We start from the raw sequence: 10712 nt of genomic DNA on the forward strand, positions 1-10712 counted from the left end.
TTTCTTCACCTCTTGTTCTCTGTTCTCTGTGAGAAGAGACAGGTTTTTCTAGAGAAGTGTAGCAAATGGGCACAGATATCGGAGCTAATCTCCGCTCTACTGCTTTAATGCAGTGGGGCCTTTGGCAGGTCTTTAAACCTCTCTGAAGCTCAGTTTCCTCTTCTTTGAAAGGAATAGATACCATCTGTTCTCTCTACCTGAGAAACTGGCAAGGAAACAAATAAGGTAACGGACGAAATGATATTAAGCTCAAACTAGAACTGGCACTTAGCTGGGGGAGAGTGTCCAGAAGAATCTTGGGGAGAAGCATGGTGCTGGGGTTAGAAAAGCAAAGGAGGTCTGACCGTCCTAAACTGAGCTTTCCCTTCCACCATTTCTGAACACGATCGGAGTATGTAAGGTGTGTAAGGAAGACTGACAGTGCAGAGTTTCAAAGAGGTGTTTTAACACAATAATTTAGGGATACTAAATTACTGGATACGAATATGTACTATGTGTGTGTGCATATATGTGCATTTGTGGGTATTGGGGGGAGAGTGTATGTGTAGGTGCACATGTGCATGTGTACATGCAGATGTGTGCGTGCGTATGCACAAGTATGGGTGCGTGTGTGTGCGAGCACATCTGCGTTGATTTGATGGGATTTGGTAGAGACCTGGATAAAAGGATACAAGTTCTTTCTGGCAACAACTATCTGAGTCTCACAAAAAGCAACAAAAAGGAAAGGAAGAGAAAGCCAACACATATCAACTTTCTTATAGATCCACCATGCAGTTCCCAGTACTGAGCAAAGAGCCCCAGTAACTGAGACACTATAATGGGTCCCTATGTGAAAACTTCTGGTTGACCTTTCTCTTTGGAGAATCCCTTTGATTTCTCACCATTTCTTTTTCCTGGGCTCTCAAATCTAGTACGTGCCCCTTCTCCTCCTATTTGTCCCTAAAGACACCATACCAGAAGGTTTCAGCGTTTTGCAAACTCATACTCTCCCTTGGGAAATTCTTGTGGCAAAACTGCTCCTTCTACCCGTGTCAGTGGAATCAGAGATACCTTTTACTGAAAACTTTTTACTAGAATTGGTTCACGGGCTTGCATATCACTCTCGAATTATTCAGCACATGCCCGAGGCTTCCAAGAACTTGTACAGACAGCCTCTGTTTGTCTGTTCGTGTTTCGTTTGGCCTCTAAATGTGATGGCTGCTTAGGGGTCACAGAGCAGGCTGGGAAGGGTCCCAGACGTACCATGCAGCACAATGTCTTTTCCCCTCACTGCCAATTTGCGTCAAATCTGAACTGACTGTATCATCAAAGGGCTTCCGCCCAGTTTCCTTATTGGGTAATGAAACTCATTTGTTGGTGCAATATTTGCAATGGCAATGATACCCTTAGACTGGGAGGGAACAGATTTCTGCCCGTGCAAGATCAGCTTGCCATCTGTCTGTATGTCAAAGCAACCTCAACTGGCCTTCTGAGGGACTCCTGGCTCCCCTGGGGGACACGTCCATCCCGAGGCTCTGCGTTCATGAGAACTTATCAACCCAACCCAAGTTGGGTCTGTGGCCAGTTGGTAACCCAGACTAGTAATGCCTCAGGACTGGCTGGAAATATAACCTCAAATGCATTGCTACTCAATACTGTTCAGAAGCTCAGCGAAGAACAATAGCGATGGAGGACTTCCTGAAGGGTATATGACCATCCATTCCTCTGGATGCCTTAAATCTCTCCCTGGACTCACCAGACCATCCCCAGAGTGAATCATACTGGGCCCCAGTAGGACCATTTTCTCTGATCAGGTGATGTAATTGGCCTATATTGAGGAAGATGACCTGAAACTGTCCCATGTAACTTGTCACTGTGTTTACCATAAAGTCATGTTACATAAGGATCCATGAGAGAAACCTCTCTGGTATCAGTACCAAGAATAGTTCTGCTTCTCTTGGGCAACTGAACTGTTTTACCTTGGAGGAACCATATAGGTTGTAGTTGGTCATGTTTCACATTCTGCATTGTCTGACAGCAAACTCAGGCTCACATCTGTAGCCTGCTTCTTCTACTTAAGTAAAACTTGCTGACATGTATTTTGTTGATTAACCTCACCCTGGCTATGTCCATGCCTTGTTTTGCCTTTTTCTTTGCTTATTTTAGGTGTATTTTATTTTCCTGGGTTGCATAGATCTTGTTAGACCACTTTGCACCCTTCTGAACAAGCTGAAATTGAAATACATTAAAAAAATGAAAAGCCACAGCAAAGCAGTGTTAGTTAGTAGGTTAAACATCATATGTGAAGCTTCTATGAATTCTAATCGTAGGTTCCTGATTAATACACCAGTTAATGGTCAGGAATAACTCTTAGATCTGTAACTAACAAGCTTAGTGTTAAAGCCTAAAGAATAAGAACATACAGACATGATAAATAATGAGGGAAATTCAGAAATCAAGCTACAAAAGATAATATATTCCAAAATCCATTGTCAGCCTCTCAACTCTTCAATTTTTTCTGGGAGTCAATTACAAAAGACACTGATGCTTCCTACATCTTCTACCTGATGACAGCCTTTCACTGCTATTCCAAAGCACAATACCCCAAATCACCTACCGTGTTTGTGAATAAATGCAAGTCCTTGCAATATCTGATACATGATATTTCTTATAGCAGATTCAGGAAACAACTTATTTCTGTATAGGGCAGAGGAAAAAATGTTATAAATCTAGATTTATGAAATTTGTTAATGAAAACAAAGCCCCTGTTTTCATGTTCTTTTGGTTATACAGTAAGAATTTAAGAAAACACTTGCCGACATGCTAATTTGACTAGATCCTCTGATAATAAAGATCAAAGAAAAACAACTGCTTATCCATGTAAGACAGCATACCTTATAAGCACCAAATATATTCAGTTATGTTACAAAACAGAAACGATCAAACATTTAATAACAAACCAAAAAAAAAAAATTCCCTCCAATGTATCATATAAAAATCTCCTCTCTCCATAATATAATTAAAGCTTAAAATTTTTTGATGAGGAAAATCTGAGGTCTTTCACATGAAGAGCTTATGAGATGCAGTGGATAGTGACATTTTCCCCTGGCTGGGCAAACCACACAGCTTCTCTGCTGTTATTGACAATGGAAACGATATTTGTTCACTGAAATCACTCAGAAGGATGCTCTGAATGGCATTCACCTGCCACCAGGAAAATGTGCCCAAGAGGTTCTACATAGTTCACTTTTCAAGTCCAAAATGACCATCACAGGTAAGTTTTTTTATTAGTTTCTTTGTCTTCCCAGCACGCGAGCCCTGTGCACTATAGTAAGAAAGGCACTGAAAGGAACCCGGAAGTTCCGATGGATGGCTCAGAATGAATGAAGCTGCTACACCCCTCACTTGTGGTCACTCTGCCCATACAGTCCTGGGGGAAGGAGAGCTGCAGAGTATCTGTTAAATCTCTGAGCCTGTTATAGGGTGAATAACCCATTAAGACATTCAAGACGGCTGCACTGAAAGCAGCTTCTCTGCCGTTATCACAGGGCCTCCAAAGCAGGAATGCAGGTGGGGCCCCACATCTCATGGGCAGCTTTAAACAGCCAAGGCCAAGCAGCATGATCACAACAAACAAAAGCAGAAAGAAAACACATCCACTGTGCAACATTTATTTCTAAGATCATGATGACCACGCTGTACCTTTCTTTAATGAGTTGGTAAAGATTTTCCTTCATGTACTCAAAGATAAAATAAAGATGATCATTTTCCCTGATAACTTCTTTTAATTTTACTACGTTGGCATGGTTGAGCTTCTTTAAAGACTGAAAGGTGAAGAAGAAAAACAAAAAATTAGAGCAAGTCTGTTGTTGAAAAAAGTTAATTCCACATATACTTAGGGAGAAACACCTAATTCTAGAATCACGGAGTGCCACAATTCATTTTTTACTGACAATATGTTAATAAATGGTATTTCTCTGAAGTTGGTATTAACTTTATGTAGAAAAACTATTTCAATTAACTGACTAGGAGGTAAGAACTTGACCATAACTGGAACTTCTGGCTGCCCCCAGGACCAGGCAGTGGGCCAGGGCTATTTTAGGTGCACTCCCCTCCAGGTGATGGAATTCACGCCATGAAAGTGGCCAGAGGGGAATCCATTGAGGCTTTGATTGATCTGATACTGGAGAGGCAGCTGCTGGGAGCTGAGATCACCAGCCAGCAGTCTGCAGACACTCTGAACAGGAAATTGCTCAGATAGACAGAGGCTGGCAGCCTGATTCTCCCAACTTTCTTCTGACACATGTGTGCCCATGGGACGTATAGTGCTCCTTACAAGGTGAGTGTTAAAGGAGGAGAAGAAGGAGGGGAGAAGGAGGAGAAATCTCATTGGAAAGACCCTGAGGTGAGATGGGAGAGACACCTCTGCTTCCAAGAACAGCAAAGGCAAAAAAATCAAGCAGGGCATGAGGAACAGAGGGTGGCTCAGAAAACGGTAAGTGACCTGATTATTCCCCATGCGCATGTGTGGTTTTCCTCCTCCTGGAACACACACGTGAGTGCAGCCATGCGCAAGCTATTTTCTGTTTGCATCACTAGCTCTGTCCACAGTGAACAAATACACTTTCATATTGGTGAGCAGTAATCCAGTACATGTGTGACAGCCGCACACCCAACTGTGGGTTTGCTCACCAGGTGATCAGAATTTGATAGACCGTCTCCTTCAAGAATGCCTCAAGGGGTCACTGTGGCAGGGGGTTGAGCCCTTTAATTCAAAAAGCCTCTTCCTCATAGAGACGTGAGTCCGATTAATAAATTGTAAAGCCCTCTTTATCTTTTAATTTCCTTCAAAGGAACATTCCTTCTATAAAACAAACAGAATGTCTGAAGATGAAAGTGTTAACATGAGTGTCCAAATCTGGAAGGACACTCAGTAACAACGCACCCAAGGGATCAGAGCTGGGGAATGTGCAATATGACCAAGTTACTTCAAGCAGCTGGGAAGAGGGAGGAAATATGGCCAGTGAATGAGAACAAAATAAGACTCTTCTGGAACCTCTTCCCTGAAAGACAAGCTTTTGCCAAGTGCCTCTCTGGCAGGAAATACTCAGCTGTTTTGGCCAAATGGCCAGATCCTTCCAGAATGACCCAACAGGCTGATTACTTTTTCTAGTTGGGTTGGATTTCTGGTTCTCCATGAGTAGCAAGCATTGCCTAACTTGTAAGCATTCTCCAGACTCTCATGGACTGCAGGCGTCTTTCCTGCTTGTTTGCTGAAAATGCACCACCAGCAATGGCTGAGGTGTCCAGTGGATGAGCAGCAGAATGAACAGGGCAGATTCATTCAGAGGAAAATGAAGTCGGTTTCAAAGTTTTGCAAGAAGAGAATTCTAGGCAAGGAGTAGGATACCGTCTGCCGCAAGTGTGTTTTGAGCGTGAATTACTGGCCCAAGTCTAAGAGTGGCTCCAGTTCTTGCTTCTCAGTGAGGCTCAGGGGCAAGTTAAAGTCTATATCAGTTTACTAGAAAAAGAATTAATTTAAAACATGAATTAATTTTGTGGAGGACTTCATGTGATTCATTTTCAAGAGGTATATTTCCAGAAAGAAGGCATCTTGCTTTGGCTTGGGAAAGGCTTCCAAAAAGATATAGAGGCAGGACAGTCGTATCAGGCAGAGAAGAAGGAGCACATCAGGGATGCTTCAAGGAGGAGTAATCTGCAAACTCTGAGTGGTCGGTGAGAGTCTCATACACGAGACTTGAAGGAAGAATCAGGCTTGGACAAACTCGGTGGGAGGGCAAGGGCACGTCAGGAGGGAGCCCCTCAGAGATTGGGCGTGGGAGCGAGTGGCCACCCAGTGTCGGAGGGATGAGAACTGCCCGGATGCCAGGTGGATGCCCACTGAAGTCTTCTGACAGACCCTGGGCTTGAGACCCAGCTTCGCTGCCTAGAGCTGTGATTCCCTCCAGCACATTACGGAATCTCTGGGCCTCAGCCGTGCTCATCGGGAAATTCAAGATACTAAGACTTTCCTCATCAGGTGGTTGTGGGGATGAAATAAGACAGAGCACGTAAGGTGCTGCCTGGCCCATAACAGCTGCTCAATAAATGGTAGATGGTGTGTGAACAGCTGAGTGCTGGGGAGATGAGAGGTGTGGAGAGCGGGGAGCACAGGCCACTGCAATGAGCTATGGTTTCTGAGTGCAGGGGTAAATGATAATTAACACAAGAGGGAGAAAATATGAGCACTGGGGGAGGCAGACGTTCTAGAAAATTCAGACGCTGATGTCCACTAAGCAGTTGGATACATGGGACTGAAGCAGGGGTCAGCAAACTTTTCTGTCAAGGGACAGAGAGTAAATATTTTGGGCTTTCTAGGTCATATGGTCCCTGCTGCAACTACTTAGCTTTGCCAGTGTAGTGTGAAATCAGCCACAGATAATATATAAACAAATGGTCATGGCTGCGTTCCAACATTTTTTTTTTTTTTTTTTTTTTTTACAAAAACAGGCATTGGGCTATTTACCGACCCCTGGTCTAAATGCATAAGAAAGATAGAAGATGTGATAAGGCTGCTGAAGCGAGGGGAAATGAATAAAATCACCCAGGAGGAGAAGCCAGAGCAAAGGAGAAAATTGCTGAGACGAGAATGTGAGGAATTATCCATATTTAAAGGGTGAAATCATAGAACCACTGTTGAAAGGCAAGAAGAGGTAGAAGAGGTGGGTCAAAGCAGAGTCACAGAGACCTGGGAGAGGAGAGGAGGAAGTGGTCCACAGACAAGAAAATGTCTGAGAAAATGATCCTGGACTTTTTAAAAAAATCTTTTGGCCACGCCGCGCAGCATGTGGGATCTTATTTCTCCAACTAGGGATCGAACCCACGCCCTCCGTGTTGGCAGCGCAGAGTCTTAACCGCTGGACCGCCAAGGAAGTCCCAATGATCCTGGACTTGACAGCTGGTGGCTTTTAGGAGAGCAACTTCCGTAGAGTTGCAGAGGTGAATGCCTGATTCAGTTAAGTGGAAAGTCAGTGGTGGGGGGAAGTGACAGCGGAGGGGGTGCTCTGGAAGGTAAGGTCAGGAAGGGGAAGGGGTGGGAGCTCCAGGGGAGGGAGAGCTGAGCCTGGTTAGACAGAACGGTGGGCACATTGATAGACTGAAGACAAGGAGCCAGTGGAAAGGAGTTTAAAGATATGGGAAGGTTTATAATAGCCAAAGGTGTCCCAGTGTCCATCGATGGATGAATGGATAAACAATATATAGTAGATCCATACAATGGAATGTTAATCAGCCTTAAAAAGGAAGGAAATCCTAACACATGGATGAATTTAGAAGACATTCTGCTCAGTGAAATAAGCCAGTCACAAAAAAGACAAATACTGTATGATTGCACTTATATGAGGTACCTAGTGTAGTCGACAGATGGAATGTAGAATGGTGCTGGCCAGGGGCTGGGAGGAGGGATTCGTGGGGAATTATTGTTTAATGGACATAGAGTTTCAGTTTTGCAAGATGAAGAGAGTCCTGGAGATGGGCCATTCTGATGGGTGTACAACATTATGTATGTACTTAATACCACTGAACTGTACCATTTTTAGGTCAAATACGCAATTCTATATCTATTTTGAGTCCTTTGGGTTCTAGCACGGGACACCTTTATCGCTGTTCTAACAATCTGGACTATCTACCTGGCAACCTGCCACTTTCCTTTGAGTTGTTTTTAACCTTAATGCATAGGCATTGTTTGCAGAAAATGTGCAAAGGAGCCTTCCCCAGAGATGGCTACAAAATGTGATTATTACATATGTTCAACTTCTGGATGGTATGACAGATTTTCTAATGTTGTCCGGTTTGCTATGTAAACAAAATTGTGCAAAGCTTTAAAAAAATGGTCAAAAGGTAAGTACTATGTATATTTCATCACCATTTGAAAGAAAAGAGACACTAGTGAGAAACTAGTGAAAGTTGAATAAATCTGTGGTTTAGTTAACAGCACTATTACCAAGGTTTAAAAAGAAGTACATGCACACACACCAAAAAACTAAAAAAAAAAGTACACACACATAAATAGCACAGCAATCTTCTCCTCTCAGCTGTCAGCTGCATTATGTTATCATCTGCCTCCTTTTTCAACATCAGTGAAACAATTCAAACTGTATCAACTATAAATCTATGCGTGTATAAAGCTATTTTAATCAACCATACCATAAATTATCCCTTTGTGTATTAATAAATACCTTGACCTCCCGAAGGTTCATGCATTCCTCCCAGGAATAAAACTTTCTTTTCATTCTAAAAGAGAAGAAAGAAACAAATAGCACATTTATTCCCAGTAACTGGCTATGCTTTATCTTAAAAAAAAATGTTTTCGTTCTGAACCTAATGAACAGTGCTTAAAGTGGGTTCCAATTTCTACCAGATACTATACTATCCAAAACAGCATTTTATTTAAAAACCTGGCAGTGCAATCAATCCTCCAGCACAAAATTTCCCAGCAGAGTTAGCATGAGGGCATTGCAAAGAGGCCTGGACTGCTGTTTTGCTCTGTCACTAATTAGCTAACCCTGCCCTGGAGGAAAAACCCCCAGGCTTATTTATCTGGACCAGAGCTGTCCAATCGAACTTTCTGTATTGGTGGAAATGTTCTGTACTGTCCAGTATGGTAGCCACTAGACACAGGTGACTACTGAGCACCTGGCATGAGGCTAGGGCAACACAGAAACTGAATTGTTAATTTAAATTTTAAATTTAAATTTACACGATATATGATTACTTGCCACCATGTTGGACGGCACAGGGATGGACACTCCGGTACAGGGGTTGGCAAACTATGGCCCATGGGCCAATTCCACCCAACCATCTGATTTTATACAGCCCATGAGACAAGAATGGCATTTATACTTTTAAACGGTTGAGAAAAACAAAGCAAAAGAAAAATAATAATTTGTGACATGTGAAAATGATCTGAAATTCCAGTTTCAGTTACCATAAATGAAGTTTTGTTGGAACACAATCACACTCATTTGCTTCCATATGATATATGGCTGCCTTCCCACTACAACAGCAGAGCTGGGTTATGACAGAGACCACATGGCCTGCAAAGCCTAAAACATTTACTGGCTGGCCCTCTGCAGGAAAAGTGTGCCAACCCCTGGTCCAGAGCCTGAGGGGAGAGACAGACAGCCTGGTGAGCTGGCCAGAAATCTAAGGGTTCTCTCTTTCATGGCCCTTTAATCACATCGTCTCATTTGAATCTTACAGCAGCCCCATGAGACAGATGGGATGGGCGGAAACTAAGAAACAGAGAAGTTATGTCATTTCACCAGGGTCTCATTGCTGGCTAATAACAGATCAACTCTCATCTCTCCCCCTCACTCTGAGAGTCTGTCCCCAATGTCACACTGTCTCCCAGCTGAGTGACCATTTCCTTTATTCATGCCCCAGATATATTTTAGCCCCTGCTACACATGGCAGAGGCCCAGGCACTGGAGATACAATGATGGGCAAGACGTTGCTCATGGAACCGACCTCGGAGCAGGAAGGCAGGTCATCAATCGCCTTCTGTGCTGAGTGCCATGAAGGGAAGGGACAGGGCACCAAGAAAGTGGACCCCAACGTGACCTAATCTTGTCTAGGGTATCAGGAAACAGCCTTCCAGTGAAGTGGTATTTCAACCAAGACCTGAAGGACTAGGAGAATTTGGCCTGGTCAGAGGCGTGGGGTAGTGAGTAGCATGGGAAGACAGAGGGCAGAAAGGTATCTGGTGAGTTCAAGAAGCCGAAAGGCCAGTGTGGCCAGGACAAAGCAGGCAAGGGAGTAGTGGGAGGAAATGCAGCCAAAGAAAACAGGCAGGGTCCGAGTGAAGCAGCAAGTTGTAAAATTGGGGGCTTGACCCTAAAACTGATAGGAAGACATTAAAACCTCTTCGTCTGGGATCCCTGAAAGCAGAGCCTGAGGCAAGGACTTGGGTGCAGGGAGTTGATTTGGGAGGTGATTCCAGGAACCCAGGGCAAGGAGCAGGGAACCTGAGAACAGAGAGGGGGGAAACCCATGAAAGGACACATTACGGAGCTGACACTGCAGTGGGCAATGGGGGCTCAGTCCTGCTGGGGACCTTCTGTGGACCAAGCAGGAGCACCTTGGTTGAGTCTTCCACGTGAACCTGAGGTGGGATACTGGTGGTGGGCACATCACTGCACACCCCAGCACGCTGAAGTCAGGTGGGACAAGGGGACATGATGGGGCAGCAAAGAAGGTTTGGTACAATTGATTTTAGACAATTAGACTCACGTGTTTAATATAATCCCTTCAGGCTGGAATGGACAGGGGTAAGAATGGAAGCCAGGAACCCTAGAGAGGAAAGTATTCTAGAGGCAAAGGTGGTAAATGATAATGAGTTGAATGGGAGGTTAGCAGTGGGGAATTGGAGAAGTAGGTGGATCAGATAAATATCTGGTAGTTAGAGTCTATAGGACCAGACGACCAATGCTGGGGCACAGGGAGGGGTGACGGGGGACTCCCAGGCTTTGCGGGGATGGAAATGTGTCATTTATCAAGACAGGCATTATGTGCTGGATGTAAGTTCAGTTTTGGGTATGATGAGTGTGAAGTGTCTTCAGGGCATCCAAATGGAGATGTTGAGAAGGCAACTGGATATAGATGGGTGTGGCAGGCAGACTCTAAAATGGTCCCCAAAGCCCCCCACCTCCTGGTATTCACAAACTGGCATAATC

General features: G+C 44.0%; 1 protein-coding gene across 2 annotated transcripts in view; it reads right to left on the bottom strand.

Annotated features, from left to right (window-relative positions):
- CILK1 (ciliogenesis associated kinase 1) overlaps positions 1-10712 on the bottom strand; it is a 33929-nt gene that overhangs the window by 22153 nt on the left and 1064 nt on the right. For both annotated transcript variants that reach the window (XM_082346257.1, XM_082346258.1), the window contains exons 2-4: positions 8217-8271; positions 3682-3803; positions 2597-2676 (exon numbers count right to left, since the gene is read on the bottom strand). In XM_082346257.1, the coding sequence (XP_082202383.1) occupies positions 2597-2676; positions 3682-3803; positions 8217-8271 (257 nt within the window). The remainder of the gene's footprint in view (positions 1-2596; positions 2677-3681; positions 3804-8216; positions 8272-10712) is intronic.

The sequence above is a fragment of the Balaenoptera borealis genome, assembly GCF_965194805.1.
Source record: "Balaenoptera borealis genome assembly, chromosome: 12".
NCBI classification, from domain to species: Eukaryota; Metazoa; Chordata; class Mammalia; order Artiodactyla; family Balaenopteridae; genus Balaenoptera; species Balaenoptera borealis.